Here is an 18,767-nt window from a genome sequence, read left to right as displayed (position 1 = left end):
TCAGTGTGAGCAATGCTATGATGGGTGAGCTGATCCACCAGCGCCAGGCTGCAGCCCGGCCTCTGGGCCGTTATCTGGTCATCACTTGGTTGTCACCAGTCATTTTTGTCGCGCAATTGTCGGAGCAAGAATAGTTTCAATGAATCGCCATCCCGGCGGGGTGAAACATCCCACGTAATTAGATAATGTATAGGTGCTTTTGACCGTTACTCCTACCATGTCTTTTCTTGGTGTATGTATCATTTACTGTACCCACCACCTTTCCGGACGGAGGGGGAGAAGTGTCGGGTCTGCCACGATGGGAGATTCCTGTTTGACGAAAAGCCCGCCGTGCTTCTAATTCATGCAGGAGACCGGAGGTCTTTGCGATCGCCGGTCCAGCGTGCCCTGTACCGTATGGACGAGAATCAGATTTCCTCTGGCCAATCCCTCCTCCGAAACGACAGCTCCGCTCGTCCTTTCCTGCTCCTCATAAGCACAATATCCTTCAGAATGCTTACGTTTTCATCTCGATCCTGGCGCTTCATCTCTTGTCCTTCGCCCTCTCCAAGCTCCACCTGCAGCACTGAAGGTCTAAACCTCGACCACAGGCACGTCACGAGCATGTCCCTCTCCTCACGCCACGACACAATATATGGATCCTTGGAAATGCACAACCACACCAGGTGCACCATGGCGAAGGCCGAGTACAGGCACAGCAGGACAATGGAGATCAGGGTGGACATCGACAGCCCGGACATTGTGTACAGCCCGTAGCCGTAGCCGGTCATGGACGTCTTCAGGATGAAAGCTGTCCGATTTGCTGCCGACGCCGTTGCCGGCGCCACCTGACCTTGCTGGACCAAACTTCCATGTATTTTGAGAAAGAGGTTATTGCTCGTGATGGATAAAGGCACGGTCCCTGAGCCTGTGTGGGCCATGCTCTCTGCAAAAAGTACAGATAAAATTACTTCCAATTTTATAGACAGATTACTCGATGTGCCTCCGAGAGACATGAAATTTTCGAATGCGGTGGTATTCGTCTGGGGTCGGGCTGGGCTCTCGACAAACTGCTGCGCCCATCGAGAGTCGATTGTTACAGTCTGGCTTTTGTACTTTTTGTCAATAGGCATCGCATAATCCAATCCCGGAACAGCGCCACCGATAACGTAATCGGTGCTGGTGTAGCTCGTTGAGGTAATCGAGTTCGCCCACTGTGCTTGGATCGAGCAGGCAAAATCTCTGGCACCTGTTGAAGTTCTGAGCCTCACGACGGCGCCAATAGAAGCATTCAGTAACTGTGAATCACCAAGGGTGACCCAGTGAAATTGTGGCTGCGTCTGGTCTCCAAAACTTGCATTCAACATTATGGGCGTGGTCTCCAACGGACTCAGACCATGGCTGATGATAGGAAATCTGACCAAGGAAGTGTTGAGTGGAGTTTCCAAACACCCTGTAATGACGACTGGCTGCATAGCGCTCACGAACCAAGAAACGTCTTGGTACGAGCACATAGCCGGACTCCACGTTTTTCGGCATTTAGCAGAGCGGGAAGGGAAAGTCAAGAATCGGAAGCTGTTGACCATGTCGCCTATGACGGCATGCTGAATCGATACCAGAGTGAAATCTGGTTTTGAGGCACCTAAAGAGCCTTTGAGTCGGATGTCCATAGTTCGCAACGACGAGATGCTCGGTACGCTGATACGTTGAGGGGATGCCGTGCCTCCGCCTGTTGTGGTGCGCGCCCAGTAGGAGAAAAAATTGGCCGCAATTGAATCCCAGGTCAGAGGATTGAAGCACCCCAGGGTGGAATCATCACAAATTGCAGAACCAGTGGCGCTTGGTTCAAGAGTTGAAGGCCATAGCAGATCACTAGAGGTGTTCAGTGTCATGATTGCCTGCCCAGCAGGCCAGATGTCGAGCCTCGGAATCAGAGCCGTCGCCGAGGACGGCCCGATGGCGAGGCCGAGCATGGTACACATCAATATCAGCGGCACCAGCAGCGATTTCCGAGCGTAGTTGGTGGCACACATTGCCCAAAAGTCTCGAGACCAGACGTAGGACAGATCTTTGAATTTGGTGAAAACCGTGAGAGATCCAAACGGCAGCCCATGTCCGATGGCCAAGCTCTTCAGCACATGAGTTAGCAGTGCTTCGCTAAGAGACGCCAGGATGAGCAACTCGTGGAGCTTTGCCGTCAACTGCAGCGCCAGTTCCTTTGGGGCATTCTCATTATTGATCCCTGAAAGCTCTTTCCCAACCCAGTACCCATACAGATTGAATGACGTGATAACAGCAGCCCCTCCAAGCGGCACCAAATGCAGGAGAAAGGTGTAGCATGATGCTCTCTCGGTGGCTTTGAAGGGCAGATCATCCCGGAGAGCGCTGCGACTGAATACCCTCGTCAGCGCTTGCCAAGTTTTGTGCAATGCGCCAACAATGAACGAGACATTGAGGTGTGAAGTAGAAGAGCGTGTTGTGGCCTTCGGGATCAATGTCTGTGAGCTTTCGGCTTTCGGCTCATGAGCGGGTCTGTCGTATGAAAGCCCAAACTTCATCTCTTCCCTTCCGGCGGCGAGAAATGTACTGGCTGCGTCGTATTGGGCACTCGAGAGAACTTAACTTAACTTTTCAGGGTAGAAAAATAATGAACATTTCATGACAGGCACTGGGTACTCGGTACCTCGTGGAAAGGCACCCCATTTAGGCTGCAGCAGCACGCCAAACGAGACCGCCAGCACGACGTAACAGTCGACCAGGGGGTGGATGGGGGTTGGGTTTTCAGCTAAGCCGTACATGGCATCAGTTTTACATCGAGATGCTGCACCAGGTCAACCTCTTCGAGAAGTGGTTGGTCGCTGATATAAGGATTATGGTCAATAGGCGCCGAACTGGAAAGGGAATACCTCGTACGAAGTACATCGGGTTGGGACCTGGTGGCCGATCATGCGGTACGTCCCGCTCCTTGATTTTCGGGCCTACCACCCGCTTTAGCTTCAAGTCTGTGTTGTCTGTGAAATTGCTGAAAGCTGGTCCCCTGCGTCGCACAGCCCGGTCTTGCAACGCTCTAGTTTCCGAAATTACCTTCACCATACTCAGGAACATTCTTGGTTCCCTGCCGTATTTCACGCTCGTTGTTTATAGTCATTTACGAAGTTACGAGATTGGACGAGGGCCCCGACGACGGGGATGACAGAACCGTGGTTTGGGGAGCGTCGTATTTTAGAAGAGGGAAATTACAGCCCGAGAGGGCTGAATGGGGGCTGTTGGTACTTCATGATGAGGGAGGGTAGAAGTTGAGGGTCGGTCGTACCTCGTAGGCGTAAAAAGAGGGGATAGTTGAAACGCTGCTAATTTAGGGTCCTTGTTGGCGCTGCATGTGGACGAGCAGATCGGGATGAAGTAGGAGTGCGAAGGTTATATTAAGAGGTTATAAAAGCGGCACGGCCAGGCTGAGTCGCTCAAGAGTTCCGGGCAAGCTTTTTACGCATCTTTATCTGCCATGATCATGGCGACTTTGTTACTGACCAAGGTGTGGATGAGTAAATGCTAGGGCTAATCAGCACGGGCAACGGTTCGCTGGATAGCGACCAGACAGATCGGGGCAGTCACCGGGGCTTGAAATTAGTAGAACACAGAGAAGACAGGTCGTGATGGCAGAATCCGCAAATACTTCGCCCCAGAAACAAAACTCAGGCAGCGGTCAGGCGTTCGAGTGGTTAAGTGTCATACTTTGGTGGATGCGACGACAACCGCCGCCTTCTCCTAGGGTCATAGCCGCTCGCCGGAGCATCATGGTCTCTCGAGTCACGACTATGCCAGGAAACGGACCATTCATTGCTCTGGATTTACGATTCTGCCAACGGTGGCGAGACTTCAGGGTATCTATCTGCCTGAAATCGAATCCTTCCCCCTTGGACCCCGCCCAACCCCTTCCAACCCTGTTTTTCTTTCTCACCCCATTCTTCCTAATGCACGTGTCGTGCATCCCCAGCCATATACCCAAGCGTGGGGATCAAAGCGTCTAACAGGCTCTCTGCCGAGTATTCAGCCCCCGTATTTGGTGCCATTGACGATCGAATCTACCAGGGCGGCTGTGTTGGCTAATGCTTCGTCTGCATAACGGTACCCAACCAGCTGCACACATATCGGCGCGTCTTTATAGTCTTCAGGTCCCGTGTCTAACAAGGTGAAAAGTCAGAAATTTTGTCAATCTTCATGGGGCTTATAGGGGACTTGAGGGGGTGATTTGCATACAAAGACTATACATGCGAGCATCCTCGGCGCCGTATTTGGCATTGCTGAGGTCATCCACGACGTCGGACTCGCACACCGTATCAACGGGAATGACGATGGCGGGGTAGTCGAGATAATTCCACAGGCCAGTGTAGGTGGCCGTCGTCCATTTGTCCAGGGGCACGGCGGTGTGCTGGGCCGGCGGCATCAAGATGGCATCGATGCCATTGTCACGGAAGAGCTTGAGATAGTCGCGTGCAGCTGCTTGACGACGCACGTTGAGGTCAAAGAAGCCGCGCAGGTCAGTACCTGGGAAGGAATTCAGGCCAATGGCCTTGACAGAAGGGATCTCGGGCTCCCCCGTCCGGGAGAAGAGCTCAAGGTAGTTCTGGAGATGGAAGAAATTTCACGTCAGATTTGTCTCGAACTTTACCACTGGGGAGCCACATCGCAACTCACTTCGCTTCCCAGCAATGTCCAGTACCTGATCAGGTCGTCATAATGGTCTCTGACGTTGGGCAATGCAAGAGGAACGAGCTCAATATTGTCGCTTCCTTGGAGAAGATCCGCTGCCTTTTTGAGGCCACGTCGAACCGGTGGCGAAGGAGTGTAAATACCATCATCCAGGACAAGGCCAATCCGAAGCTTTTGCTTGGGTTCGCGGTTCACCCATGGCAGAGAAATCACTGTGCTGTCATAGCGCCAAGTTTCTGCCTGCATAGTGGTTTTGAGGAAAAGAGCAGCATCCCGAAGCGACGTCGCCATGGGGCCGGCCGACGAGCGCACTCCATCCGTTCCAGGAGTGGTGAGGTCCCTCACGCCCCCGTGCGGGACCAGTCCGACACTGGGTCGAAATCCATAGAGGTCGTTGCAGACGGAGGGCACACGAATGCTCCCGCCAATGTCTGTCCCGACACCGAGCACGCTTCCTCGAAGGGCAAGAAGGGCGCCCTCGCCACCGGTGCTTCCACCGGCCGTCAATGCCGTATTGCGAGGGTTCAAGGTCCTGCCGAAGACATTGTTATGGCTATCACCAGTCATGATTGTTTGTGGAAGATTGGTCTTGCAGTAGAGCACTGCGCCCAATTCCAGCAGCATGGTTGCGGTACCACTGCCTTCGTCTGCCGGTTCGTTGACAAAGCATGCCAATCCGGTCGACGTATCATATCCCGCAACTTGGAAGCTATCTTTGAGCGAGATTGGAAGGCCGTGAAACGGACGGAGCGGCTTTTCAGGATTTTCTTGCCGTTCGCGGTCCAGTGCACGCGCTCGCTCGATGGCTTTGTCAAAAAAGATCTCGGTTAAACAGTTGGTCTGTCGCGCCGGTGAGCTGATGTATTATTATATATGAAAGAGCAATGCTGCGAGACGAAGGAGGGGAGTCAGGGGTTGACAAACCAACTGCTGAGCAATGGCTGCCCTCTTGCAGAAGGCGACCGTGACCTGTTCGGCCGACCACACTCCATCCTTGAGCTTCTCCAGGAGCGCGGTGGCGTCAAAGTCGGAGGTGATTTGACACTCGATCTCGCTCAAGATGCCACATGTCGGCGGCACTTGCATGACATTTGTGGCCCCGAGGTATTGGTCGGAAGGAAGCAGCCACTCTTTGGGGATCTTAGTCTGACGTTCCAACTGCTTCTCGGCCGCGACGATTTTGTAGTCCCGGTAGACTTTCGACATGGTGCTCGTTTCCTACGGTACCTTCGAAGGGGTGAAGGGGCAATGGGTTGAGTGCTTCTGCTGTAAAAAGGGGATGTCCAGGTCCTCTCGGGCATACTTTATACTCCAAGGCCTCGACTCTTTGTTTTAATGGTAGACCAAGCATCTTGCAGGGAGGAATTTTGGCGGAGGCGCATAGTCTCATAGCTGAGCACTTGAGTCTCTCGAGATTTCACCGGTTCCGGTTCTAAAATGGTCAAGACATTCGAAGTACAAGCTTCAGCTTCAACACTCTCTGGGGAAAATCCTCCGGTCATCGTTCCGGTCCATGTATCGCGCATCACCGGCCTATTAGAAGCTTAGGCCTTCGACCTCCGAAAGGCTATTCTTCAGTTTTCCAAGCCTCTTGCTTACCTCCTTCCTAGCTGATCGTTGGGGGCGAGTACCGAGTATCCTGTTGGCCATCCAAGATTCTTTCTAAGACGACCCGTACTTGTTAGCTTCTCACAAGTCACTGCTGTTCTCCTTCACCCTTCCTTTGCTGGCAACCTGGATCTATCTGAGTGACTGGAATGGCATCGGTCTCTCTCACGCTCCGGCGCCGTGGAGTGCGGGCTGCATGTGACCGATGCTACGAGCTCAAGGAACGGTGCGAGCGTGCGTCGATAACTTCGACCTGTGTCAGATGCGACAGGCTGGCTCAGGTTTGCCTGACTGTGCGTCCACAGCGACCAGCCGGTCGAAGACCACGACCACGACATCGAGAGCACTCGGCCTCTCAAACAGCATCAAGCCCATCGAGCACCAACGCTCAGTTTCAACGCCATGTTGGCGCCTGGCTACGCGATGTCCCTGACCTGTGCCCGGAGGAGAGGGAATTGATCATGTTTCTCCTGTACCAACCCCAAACCCTGCAGTTCTACGTGGTTAGCCCCAGCTTCGAAGATGCCGAACGGCGGTCGTTGGAGGCCCCGTTCAAGTTGCCGGCGGCTTGGCCGGTACTCAAAGATGCCTATCTTGCCTATGCGGGCGGTTTGAAAGCATTTCACGCCGAAAGCTCGATCAATGTGGATGTGGATGCGAATCTCTGCCATGCATCCTCCGCCATGAGAACGTTGCGGACGCTGTCAGTTGCCAGTTCAGAGGATGCCGCGTTATGTCTTACCCTGGGGATCGTATTGGCACTCTCTATCTATGGAGCCGTTGGTGTTGGTGTACCCGACATCTGCCACTACTGCCTCAGTGCTGCCAGTCCTTTTATTGAGCCCGCCGCGTCCATCCCCGGAACAGAGCCTCAGCTCATCTTTTTTGTCTTGTTGGAGACCATGGACTGCGCGGTCCACCGCCGAAAGCCGACATTGAGGATCCCGTCCCCGGCACCCGGACGCGTGGATCGCCACTTGGGGCTCTGCCTCCCATTGCTCCCCTACTATTACGATCTCTGCGTCATCAGCCACTCGCTGATCGATGCTAGCAACGCCAGTTTCATATTCACCTTGCACCAGCATCTCGAGAGGATCCATACTGCCGTGAACGCGTGGCAGCCATATCCACCAGACCGTTTCGTCCACGACTTCTCATCAGCCGAAGTGGTCCACCTCCTGGCTCAAGCTAGGGTATACCGATTGGCAGCCCTGCTGATGGCTCACCGACTGCAACATAAATTTGGACAGGAGGACGTTCGGGCGGATATCTGGTCGCGCGAGGTGATTACGGAACTCGAGCTGGCTCGACGGACGACACAACGACCCATCCGATTTGTGACGCTCCCATTCGTTATTGCTGCGATCGAGATTCGAGACCCGGTCGCGCGGACCAAGGCAGTCCAGGACGTGGATGAGTACGTTGATCAATTTATGCCAGTCGTACAAGAAGCGACCAAGACGTTTTTGTGGCGGATCTGGCGCGAGCGGGATGCTAAGGCAATATGCTCTTGGTTTGATTCGGTTTGCAAGCCGTGCGTCATATTGAATTCTCTCAGGGCCTCTAGATGAATGCGACCACAACAGCTAGTACTTCTAGGCAAATTTGAGGTGATCTAGTCCAGTTGGTCCTCCGTGCCCTTCGAAATACAATGAGAGCAATTCAAAGCGTTCGAATGACAGACTGGTGTCATTTGAAATATGTAATGACAGTCGGTTCATTTCCCCTTCGCTCTTCGTCTAGTAGGACTTGCTATCCTGGGTCTATCAGTCAGAGTAGATTCCCAGTCATATAGAAGAATCGACCTCCCAATTGACTAAGGCTCCCGGTCATTGTCTCTTTTCTTATCCGTCCACCTAGAGCTTCCACAATGGATGCGCTGGCTTCAACCCTGGTCGAGCCAGTCCGAGCATCTATGTTCCTAGATATGGAGGGACCTAGCGCCCATCGCGGGGAGATGAAGCCGGAGGAAAGACCGCTCGCAACCGAGATGGGGAGCATCCAAATTGAAGGCCTCGACCGGTCATTTGCTGCTCTGTGGAGCGGTGGAAGAGTTGTTGGCATTGGGTCGGCAGGTAAAGAGGAGGATAATTCACCAAGGAGAAAGGTAAGTGAGTGCTCCAGTCTCCTCTCCCTCGACAACTGACCGCTTGATGGCACTCTAGAGGCCACTCGCTTTGCAAACGCTCGCCGCAGCACTCCTCAACTCCCAGGTCCAAACCCGCTCATCACCAACCGTGTTGTCGTCGAATCCAGCTGCACTGCCGAATGTGTATATTGTGACTCCTCATACCTCTCAAGCCATCCCGATGCTTCACGTGCTTCTGGCAAACACCATGTCCAATTCTAAAGCCGCGATTGAACTTCTCAAACCTGTTCGACTGCTGCAGTATTTTGACCTGGAGGGACTGGCAGAAAGCTTAGCGGAGGTCAGTCAAGATTTGTATAGAAGGACTCAGGCGAATAATGAGCCGATTGGCGCAGAGGGCGGCAACCGCACCCGGCTGAAAGATATCGTCCTGGTCCAAGGATTAGGACAGACGGTGTCAGCCACGCATCGTCGGAGTGGCCTCGTCCAAAGCAATGCGTTGCTGGGAGATTTGACGAGAAACATCACGCAGATTTCACGGATATCAAGACATATCCTCGTCCTTGTAGAGGTCACTCTCGAGATTGGTGCAGCTCACGAATCCCGGTCGAATCAAGCGGCACCAAGGTCCAGGAGGGCTCCTGCAGCCGTTAGCTTGGAATCTGTCTTCGCTGGCTCTGGCGGTGAGTCTTTAAGGCTTTGCTCGGGACACGAATCACTATCGAGGACGCTAGAGGCGGCTCTTGATTGTATCATTGTAGAGCATGACGGCTTCGGCCGAGTCAATGAAAGCAGGAGATGTACCGAGTTTGGGGAGCAGGTGATTGAGGTGGTCAAGGATCGAGTGGGCGACTTGATGGGCCTATGGGATATTTGGAAGGGAGGATGATGGTATTTGGGAATGGAATGCATCTCGAAGGTACGTAACATGTATGGACGTGCCTTCTCAACCCTCGACAAACCCATTCTATATGCATGCCTTCCGGCCTGTCTTTCTACCGAACTCTTCCGCCAAACCCTTACATATCCCGTCAACAGGGTTACGATACACAAATATCTTAGCAATGGATATTGCTTATAGCCCTTTCAGCGTTATCGCGCGCTCTGGAGTGCCTGCCATGCACGCTGCTATCTTACCTCCCACGGGCAAGGTGGTATTTCTGGACAAAGTTGAAGACTACTCAGAACTGCGCTTACCGAACAATCGCTGGGCATACTCCTCTCTGTACGATCCAGATACCCACCATCTGGCTCCCTTGTCTGTCATGACAAACCCTTTTTGCTGCGGTGGAACGTTTCTGGCGGATGGACGACTTGTCACCGTCGGCGGGAACGCCCCCTTGCTCTGGCTCGATCCTACCGTCGAGGACGGCTTTGACGCGATTCGTTACATTGAAGACGAAGGTGGCAATTATTCATGGAAAGAGCCTGGGAATAAGTTAGCCTCAAACAGATGGTACGCGTCGGCACAGACCCTAGCGGATGGCAGGATCTTTGTTGCAGCAGGCAGTTTGAACGGACAAAGTCAATTCAACTTCAGCAACAATAACCCCACCTACGAGATCCTCGATGTGAACGGTGTCAGCGAAGGCGACAATATACCGATGGACATCTTGGATAACACCATGCCGTACTAGATGTACCCTTTCCTGCACCTTATGCCCGACGGCTTGCTCTTCATTTTTTCAGATACTTCTTCAGAGATCTTTGATGTGGCTGCCAACGAAACTGTCAAGAAGATGCCCCTCATGCCGGGAATGCACAGGACCTATCCAAACACAGGTGGGAGCGTCATGTTACCATTACAAGCAGAGAACAACTACGAGCCTGAAATCATGATTTGTGGTGGAGGACAAACACAAGCAATTGACAGCAAGTGTGAATCAAGCTGCGGAAGGCTGAAGCCGATGAGTCAAGATCCTATATGGCAAATGACCGGGATGCCAGGGGCCCGAGGTATGGTAGAAGGGGTCTTACTTCTTGATGGCACTGTGCTCTGGATCAACGGCTGCCACACAGGTGCCCAAGGGTTTGGACTGGCTACAAATCCGGCCTTGGAAGCCCTAGTCTATGATCCGAGATCGAATACGTGGACTGTATCCGGAACGACAACAATTGCCAGGCTGTATCACTCTGTCGCCTTACTACTCCTGGATGGAACAGTCCTCATTGCGGGAAGTAATCCAAATGAAATGCCAGTCATTCTGCAACATGTCGAGGTCCACAATCAATACAGAGCCTTTCCCACCGAATTTAGGATTGAGATTTGGACCCCGCCATATTTGCGTGGCGTCAAGGCATCTCGAAGGCCCAGAGACATCGGCCTTTCAACCTACACCCTGGCGGCTGGGACAAGATTCAGTGTCGAATTCATCATTGACGAACAAGTTAGGAACCTGGACCTTGTTCTCTACAGTGGAGGGTTCGTCACGCACTCGGTTCACATGGGTCAGGCGATGGTGATCCTCGAGAACGATGGTTGTGAAACTCTGAGCGACGGTCGAAGAAGAGTTGAGGCATCTTTGCCAGAAGGGATCCAACTCGCCCCTGGACCGTATGTGGTGTATGTGGTTGCCAATGGCATACCCGGAGTCGGGCAATTTGTCACTTTGCGCGTTTGACGTGAGAACACTCATTTATATTGAGCATATCGCTTGATTGAGCGGCAGTCGTGGAAAGTATCGGAATCGACGACTTCTGGTATTACATCAGCACAATTGAAGACGAAAGTCAACAACTGAAATTCTAAATATTGTTCTTCGGCTTCCGCTTAATGTTTCACCGTATATCTAGTACGTCAAAGTAAGCGGCCAATTGGCCGCATCTTCAAAGAATCCTTCGAATCTTCAATTTCTGGCACTCGAGCAACCAGCCGACTGCTAGGTACTGAATGGCAGAAGATCCGTCGAAAGCGCCGTCGCCAGTTTCGGCGCAGGCGAGCATTTCTGCTGTAGATGGAAGCACAGATCAGCCCTCCAATGCCACGGCTGGAATCGCATCAGGTCCACCCTCAAAACCTGCACAAGATGGCGAAGGCGACCTGATAATGACTTCGCCCACTGCCCCTACAATGGCAGCAGCGGCATCAGTCTCAACTCCTTCAAATTCCGCGACTGCCTTCACGACTACCCTTCCAACTACCGGGCCTGTCCCCCTCGACTCAGCTTTGCGCACCACGCCAATCCATCCATCTCTACCATCAGTGAAAGTACCCGCCGAGGCACTGATCAGCGCTCCAAACATGAGCCCAATAACCTTGCAACCGTTCACGGAAGCCGAACTCAACAAGTACGGGTTCGAAAAGTTACGGGCGCAGGTCCTCGCGGCGGCAGAGAAGAACAACAACGCGAGCCACCTCCCGGCCGCGAACGGTGAGGTGGGACTGAGCGAGCAAGAAAAGGAAGAAATATCGCGCGTCCGTGAGGAGACGGCAGCGCTGTTGAAGCGGAAACTCGACGAGAGGGAGGCAAGGCTCCGCGAAATCGAGAGGGAGATGGAAGAGAAGGAGAAGATACGCGAAGTGGAGCGCAAGGTGTTCAGGAAGAAACTGGGCGGTGGGAAGGAGGTGTGAAAATGCGCCGAAGCTTCTGTCGGAGAGTGTGTCGATCTGATTCTTAAGCGGGAATGAATGCCTTTGAATTGCTCTTGGGGCAACGTGTGCTGCGGCGATCACAATCAGGCGCTTTGAGGAAAATCAAGCACGTGTGATTCCATGGATGATGCTCTAATACGATTGAAGTCTATGGGGTTCAGCAAACCGAAACCATCTGAGCTACTCCCAACCCGTCATCTATGCGGCCGCCCTCTATGAAGCAGGCGTCGTCTTTGTTTGGATCCCACAACGGCAAAGCAAGGAGATTCAGAAACGCTGTCAACTCAAAGACCAACCAGGAAGCAAGGCCAAAAGAGCAGTTGAGCGCCAGTCCTCCAGGCTTGCTCCAAATCAGTTGGGTAATACCAGATGAAATATGCTTGCCTGAGCGTGTGTTGCTTGCACGGTGAGTGAGGACGTCTGCGCCTCCGTTCTCTCATCATCCGATCAATGGAGCTTCTGGATGTGGCTTCGCTGTTGCGATCCTCGGTGGATTCTCCAGTGTCCGGGCTCTCATCTCTATTCGGGGCGTCGTCGGATTGGGTTGTCTTGCATTCCATCCTTTCGTCGTGGTCTTGATCATCGTCGTTCAAGTCTGGCGTCGATACTCATTCTGTCTGAGGGCGCTGAGTCGCTGTGCCTCCTTCTCGTTCTTGTCAGAGGAGACGCCCTCCTCACCACTTCCCTCCTCCTTTCCCTTCCTCAACCACACAGCGTCAACTTCAAGTCGACCCGCTCCCTGCAGTCATGCTGCTGGCCCCAGTCGTTGTGGACGTTGTACGAAGCCGTACAATACTCCTCGCCAGGCGCACACTCTAGCGGGACACAGTTGCCCTCAGTGACGTCTGGGACCAGGGTGATGCCCTCGTCCTTGAAGGCATACCTGATGCCGACCTTGCCAACGTACGCGCCCAACCCGTCCTCGTCGCTGACGATGGCTTCCCCATTATGGGCGTCCTCGTTGAGCCACCCGGCATCTCCGGCATTAATCATGCTGAGATCGTACCAGGTCCTCTGGAAGGTGTTGTCCCAGGTCCACTCGAACTGGACCGGCGCCGTGTTCTCGATGTCGGTGCGCCACAGTTTCCAGCTGATGCCCATGCGAGGGTCGTGGGCGAAGGGGTGCGAGAGCTCCGCACCTGGGTGGAGGATGGAGTAAATCTCCTCCGGCGGGGCATCGAGCCCAGGACGCGGCGCGTGCACAATGTTGTTGTGCACGGGAAAGGGGCAGTTGTTGTACACAATCGACTGGCCTATGTAGCCGTCGCGGCGATCCTGTATCTCCGCCAGCGCGCTGGGGTTGGCGCTGACGATCTCGTCGGGCGCTTCAGCTTTTGCCTTCAAGGCCTCTGTTGCAGTTGTTTCAGCGCCATCTTCTGGCGCAGCCCATTCTGCTTCCCCCTGCTTATTTGCGGCAGAGGTGTACTCCGCTGCGCCGTAGCACGCAATAGGAGGGATGGTTCCCGGCGTCGGAGAGGGCCTCTTGGCGATCGTTTTGATGCCCGCGTCGTTGATGTAGGTGGGCAGGGCAGAGACAAGGATGCCCATCCGGGCAACGATGAGCGCAACCGAGGCGGCAACTGAGAACCGCATGATAGAAACCGTGTGGATGATGTCTTCAAATGATATTGACTGTCAAAGCTGTGTTAGTTCTTCGGTCGTCCGTCACGGCTAAGTTGGTGTTCTCTTCAACTTACAGGCGTACAACGAGCTCGCAACAGTGACAGCTGCGGCGATGAGAGACCCGGAGATGTACGCTGTGCTCGTGAAGGCCATCAAAATTCACTGCATAAGTTGCGTGAACATGAATCCTCTCCGTTGATGTTGTCTAGGCAAAGAGAGAAGGTTGAGGTTCCTGAAGTGCTTGGTGATGGCGAGGCTAAGGCCGAAGCAAGTGTTGAAGACGATAAAGAGCAATATGCCGAAGTATCTACACAAGAAGATGTCCAAGTATGAAGAGGCAAGAAGGTAGAAGATGCTGAAGGATGGAAGATTCGAGGAAAGCAGGGTGCAGACTGCTTTCTTATAGTTGTGCAGCTCTCCATGGACGGCCATTGAGTTTGGTCTTCCCATCCTTCATAGACATTGCGTGATCAAACGTGTCTGGTTCAGCCCTCGTTCGCTCGCGATCTATTGACAAACAACCCAATGGATGGGGTGGAGAAGGGAGTAAAGGTGGGTGGTGGAGACCGAAGATCCGTCTGCCTTTGCGCAAGGCTGAGCCTCGCAGATCACGAAAGGAGGAGGGGAAAACCAGATGGAGAAGAAAAGTGGAGAAAGCCCCGTTGTTTCTGGTGGGTGGGAGGAGACTCTGAGGAAACCAAGGCAGATCTCAGAGCCATGACGACAAACAAATACTAAGAAGATTCAATAGACAAGTAGATCGATATTCGGTCTCGCTTTTCGCCCGTATATTTAACATATTTTCTTGAATAAGGGTCGGTGAGCAGCATTGGACCACGACCAAGTAACGCCTACTACCAGAGGTTCATCGCAAAATTCTCCACGAGCAGACCAAATAGCGGGATGTCGTCTAAAGGAAGGTTCATATTCCTATGAATGGGGCGCATGCAGGGAGCTGGCTTCCAAAATGGTGTCGAACGGGGAACAAACGCTTCCGCCGGATTGATGGGAGGGCCGGGAGATAGGCGCTTATTGGCAGATCGCGGCGAACTCAATGAGAAGATATGTCTGGCCTCGCTGCCCAGTCGGGGCAAATAGATTAAGTTTCGCTTGGCGATCTTTGGCCTCGCCTCAAGAATTAAGTTGTTCAATATTTGTCGTGGTGGAATGGAAGAGGATGGAGCGAGCGGCTGACCCGACTACTTTGACGGCAAGGCTGTGGAGAAAAAGGGGAGGAATTTGTGTCTAACTTTGCGCAGACACCCATCACTTACACAGTATTGAAATTTATGTATCAATCAATACATCTCATTACCTGTTCGAGTTAGTATCATTTTGCATGCGTGGGCATCTCCCTCTACATCTGACCGGGGCATCGCTCGCGGCGAGTTGGCGTTATGCTATGCAACTCTCATCCTGTACCATACATAGTGTAGACAAACGCCGTCCAGAGCTGAGCAGAAGAGGCTATCGCTGTTTTGCTTGCATTTGGAAGTCTATACAGGACAGGAAGCGATCCATACAAGAGGTAAACCTTGTCAAAGATAGAGACACCTATGGGATCTACTATCTAATTGTAGAAAATGGCGCGTGCCTGATACTTTGCGGTGTCGCAAAAACGGAAGTGCTGGGCAGGCAACATTTGTGCTATTTTTCATGCAAACTTGACAGTCGGTACATGCTTCCTTTTTCGTCATTCTGGAGAGGAAAAGAAGCGGAGTGGTTGCTGTAGGCCTATATGTGCTAAAATGTTCGTTCTGTCCTGTCCTATGGATCGCTTGAGAGAGAACATCAACTGGCACCGTGGCTTTAGAACTCGACTGACTGGCTGTGTGGACCAAATGGAAATTGGAACCAATGCGTCCACGCAGTGTTTTCAGGGTATGGGTGCAGTATGTAGGGTTTGCGTTATTAAACAGAAATATATGCTGCCGGGACAGCTGGTATAGATGGGAACCAAACAACGATGCCCACCAGCTTCATCCTAGTCAGCCTCCCCATAATATCCTAGACTGATTTTCCACACAAACGAGAGACAGCTTCAAAGTTACCACTTTTCCTCGGCCTGGCACAAACCCTAGCATTAGGCAACAACATCAGAATTCACAGTTCGATCCCGCAGGTCGCCCTTCTTCTCGTCCTGCTCGACTGCAGAGCTGGAGCTGTCCACTTCCGCGTCGTGGATCTCCGCCTCAATAACTGGACCGTGATAGAACGTCTTGCCGCGGAGGTACCAGTAGACAATGGCACAGAGCAGGATGAATGCCAAGAAGGCTATTGCGTAGTTCATATTATCAGCCGTGACCGGTCTGATGGTTGGCATGAGGAAGATGATGGTGACAAAGAAGGTCCACACACAAGCCCACAGGTTGACGGCGAAGGAAAATTTACCCAAATGCCATGGACCGGGTTCGAATTTGCCGAAGACGAGCTTGCAGACAATGGGAATGACATAGGACCAGTCCAGAGCAATGGCGCACACATTAAATACGCCCGCAATCGCGATGTACGAGCCCAGAGCAATCAGGTTGATGGCGATGCACCAGAAGATGCTGATCCATACCGCGTAAAGTGGTGTCCCCGTCCATCGGTTGATGATGGTCCAGACCTTGGAGAAGGGAATTAGTCGATCACGGGAGAAAGCAAACACGGTGCGGGCCAACGCCTGCGTGGCCGTCCAGCAGACAAACTGTAGGATGAGGAAGGCGGAAACGGTGAAGAAAATGCTGGCCCCCTTCCCCAAAGAATTGTAGAAGATCTGGGCAACTGGTTGATAGATCGGAGAGGCGAGAATCTCGGCCGCATCTCCCATGCAGAAGCAGAGGACAATGTTGAAGAGCCACCCGAGGACATAGGTGCAGATCATCGCAAGAGAGATGGCCCACGGAGCTTTGATCTCGGGCTCGTTGATTCTACACAGATTAGCCAATGGATGCCTGAGCCACAAGGCATACAACACTTACTCCTCGGTAATGTGGGCTGTAGCATCATAATCTGTCATCGTCCACGAAACTGACAAAAAGCCAAACAAGAAGGACCATCCGATCGGTGTCCACCCGGCGCTTCCCTCAACATGAGTGAAAACGTAACTTGCATCATGTTTGTTGTCTGTCACAGCGAGGAGGGCGATCGCGCAGGCAATCAGGACTCCAAAATGGTAAATGACATAGGTCTTTGTCATTTTCTCCATCCAATAGGTCGAAAGAGAGTTGACAAGGCCGCATAGCACGGTCAAGGCTGCCATGACTCCAACCGTCTGGTTGGTAGTGGGGAACCATTGAAAGTCGCGACCGATGGAAACTGCAGCCAGGAGAAGCTGAGCGGAGCCATACTCCGAGGAGGCTATACCGGCGACCTGTCCAAGGAGATTGATCCATCCAACAATCCAACTGATGGAGGGGACCCATTGCTTCGGAGCCAGTCGAGAAACGGTGTAGTACAAGCCACCACAGGTCGGGTAGGCGGAGACCAGCTCGGCAACGGAAAAGGCAATGCATAAACATCCAGCACCTGAGATTAGCCAGCACCACACGACAGAGGCAGATCCTCCAGCCTCGAGCGGATAGATGAAGGTGGTCGCGGTGGTCGCAAACAGCCCGGAAATGCTGACGGCGAAGGAAAAAGTGGAGAGGTAGCCGAACTCGCGCTTGAAAACCTGTTGCGCGGTTAGGACAGCCTTGTTCTTGTTACTCAGTAGCGGCAATCCGCATTCCACATACCGGCTTGTATCCAAACTGCTCGGCGAGGGCTCTGTCGGCCGCACTTAACTCGTCCAATTGGACAGTCCTGCGCCGGCCTTGAGCATCTTGAATCTCAACTGTGCCAATGCTATGCCTGCGCAAATCGCCCGCGTCGATGGGGCCTAGGGTAATTTCTTTGTTGGCCATGTTGGCGAGTAATACTCGAGAATTTCCTTCTATTTTGCAGTCCTTCGCTGGAGGCCAGTGGAGGTCAGAGTCTTTGTAGAGCAGGTGGTTGGCGTATGTTTGCAGCGACTGATTTCAGATCAGCGCCACTTGCGGTAGCGAACAACGCGTTTGACGCAGGAGCAGTAGAAGGTCACTCTTCCTCCACGTCGGAAATCGATTGCATGTGCCGGCTGTTGGTAATGCGGCTGGAATGGAGTGACAACCCGAGCTATAGGTCCAGTGCGAGCTGGTTGGGATCGCAAAACGGCTCAGCGCACACCGTGTCGATAGGTTCCTGAGGTCAAGATGGAGAAAATAAGAAACAGAGAGTTTCTGGCCAGGTCTGGGGAACAAGAAGGAGGAGCAAAGGAGGCTAGCTGTCTGCGATCCTGAGGACGCTGGTGAGGCTTGATCTACTCATCGTTGCATTGGTGCAGGGACTCTCTCGGCGATGGCGGTGGAGGTGGAGATGTGATGTAGCCATGATGCCAACTGGGTCCGCTTAATGGAGGAGAAAGAATCTTCGATAGACAGCTCGGGGGCCACAGTGGATTGGGCAGATTCGACAGAACGAAGTTTGCCAAATACGATGGCGTAGGATGGTGAGTGGCCGTAGTCGAGGCAGATGGATCGAGCAGAGTGTCACTCTACGTAAATAGGGCCTGCAGGCTTGCTGCATGGCGACTCGACAACGATTGAGTAGGGAGCAAGGGAGGAACCGCCCTCTGCATGTACTTGGTATTGCTGGGCGTGGCAATGGACTGACAAGACCCATCAGGCGGGCTACTTCGGCTGAGGCTTGAACCAAAGATGCCACTTGGTGCCACCTAAAATCCTTCGATTAGCCTGACCTGGAGAAAGCATGGAGACATCTTCCAGGCACGAGACTATCGGATGATTCGACAGAGGCGCCCCAAAGCCGCCAGAGCCACCCAGAGCCGGCCTAGAGCCCACTGGTAGCCCGGCCGAAAGCCCACCCGTAAACAAACTTCGACCCCTCAAAAGTCTCCACCCCTGACGTTTGCCCCCGCAGGCAAAGATTGCTTGGAGTCTTGGACATCGAAAAGAAAGAAAAGGAAAAAATAAGAGCACGGAGGGAAAAAAAGGGAAAAGAAAATGGATGTCAATGCCTCAAACAGAATGGATCATGCTGCTGTCAATCCCTGTAGCCCCCATCTGCACAACACCGTCATGGATTAATCAATTTCTGATAACAGCTCCGGTGCTGTGGCTACTCGCTTGCTACCTGCTGATAAGC

General features: G+C 53.0%; 8 protein-coding genes across 8 annotated transcripts; 4 read left to right on the top strand and 4 right to left on the bottom strand.

Annotated features, from left to right (window-relative positions):
- Positions 1–407: 407 nt before the first annotated feature.
- Positions 408–2,537, bottom strand: Z519_03545 (uncharacterized protein; the record flags this gene model as incomplete). Its single annotated transcript, XM_016761295.1, has 1 exon — positions 408–2,537. The coding sequence occupies one exon, from the start codon at positions 2,535–2,537 to the stop codon at positions 408–410; it is 2,130 nt and encodes a 709-aa protein (XP_016623145.1).
- A 1,489-nt stretch (positions 2,538–4,026) lies between these two features.
- Positions 4,027–5,895, bottom strand: Z519_03544 (uncharacterized protein; the record flags this gene model as incomplete). The annotated part of the gene is made up of 4 exons (XM_016761294.1): positions 4,027–4,160; positions 4,237–4,603; positions 4,675–5,529; positions 5,614–5,895. The coding sequence occupies 4 exons, from the start codon at positions 5,893–5,895 to the stop codon at positions 4,027–4,029; spliced, it is 1,638 nt and encodes a 545-aa protein (XP_016623144.1).
- Positions 5,896–6,446: 551 nt separating this feature from the next.
- Positions 6,447–9,275, top strand: Z519_03543 (uncharacterized protein; the record flags this gene model as incomplete). Its single annotated transcript, XM_016761293.1, has 3 exons — positions 6,447–7,831; positions 8,158–8,404; positions 8,463–9,275. 3 exons carry the CDS (start codon positions 6,447–6,449, stop codon positions 9,273–9,275), a joined length of 2,445 nt encoding a protein of 814 aa, XP_016623143.1.
- A 175-nt stretch (positions 9,276–9,450) lies between these two features.
- Z519_03542 (uncharacterized protein) lies at positions 9,451–10,023 on the top strand (the record flags this gene model as incomplete). Its single annotated transcript, XM_016761292.1, has 1 exon — positions 9,451–10,023. The coding sequence occupies one exon, from the start codon at positions 9,451–9,453 to the stop codon at positions 10,021–10,023; it is 573 nt and encodes a 190-aa protein (XP_016623142.1).
- Z519_03541 (uncharacterized protein) lies at positions 10,024–11,007 on the top strand (the record flags this gene model as incomplete). Its single annotated transcript, XM_016761291.1, has 1 exon — positions 10,024–11,007. The coding sequence occupies one exon, from the start codon at positions 10,024–10,026 to the stop codon at positions 11,005–11,007; it is 984 nt and encodes a 327-aa protein (XP_016623141.1).
- Positions 11,008–11,276: 269 nt separating this feature from the next.
- On the top strand, positions 11,277–11,957 carry Z519_03540 (uncharacterized protein; the record flags this gene model as incomplete). The annotated part of the gene is made up of 1 exon (XM_016761290.1): positions 11,277–11,957. The coding sequence occupies one exon, from the start codon at positions 11,277–11,279 to the stop codon at positions 11,955–11,957; it is 681 nt and encodes a 226-aa protein (XP_016623140.1).
- Positions 11,958–12,680: 723 nt separating this feature from the next.
- Z519_03539 (uncharacterized protein) lies at positions 12,681–13,754 on the bottom strand (the record flags this gene model as incomplete). The annotated part of the gene is made up of 2 exons (XM_016761289.1): positions 12,681–13,594; positions 13,676–13,754. 2 exons carry the CDS (start codon positions 13,752–13,754, stop codon positions 12,681–12,683), a joined length of 993 nt encoding a protein of 330 aa, XP_016623139.1.
- A 1,930-nt stretch (positions 13,755–15,684) lies between these two features.
- Positions 15,685–17,488, bottom strand: Z519_03538 (uncharacterized protein; the record flags this gene model as incomplete). Its single annotated transcript, XM_016761288.1, has 3 exons — positions 15,685–16,513; positions 16,565–17,256; positions 17,321–17,488. 3 exons carry the CDS (start codon positions 17,486–17,488, stop codon positions 15,685–15,687), a joined length of 1,689 nt encoding a protein of 562 aa, XP_016623138.1.
- Between the last annotated feature and the right edge of the window lie 1,279 nt (positions 17,489–18,767).

This window comes from Cladophialophora bantiana (assembly GCF_000835475.1).
Source record: "Cladophialophora bantiana CBS 173.52 unplaced genomic scaffold supercont1.4, whole genome shotgun sequence".
NCBI classification, from domain to species: domain Eukaryota; kingdom Fungi; phylum Ascomycota; class Eurotiomycetes; order Chaetothyriales; family Herpotrichiellaceae; genus Cladophialophora; species Cladophialophora bantiana.
Note: the sequence above shows the minus strand (reverse complement) of the source record. Positions and strands in the feature narration are given on the sequence as shown.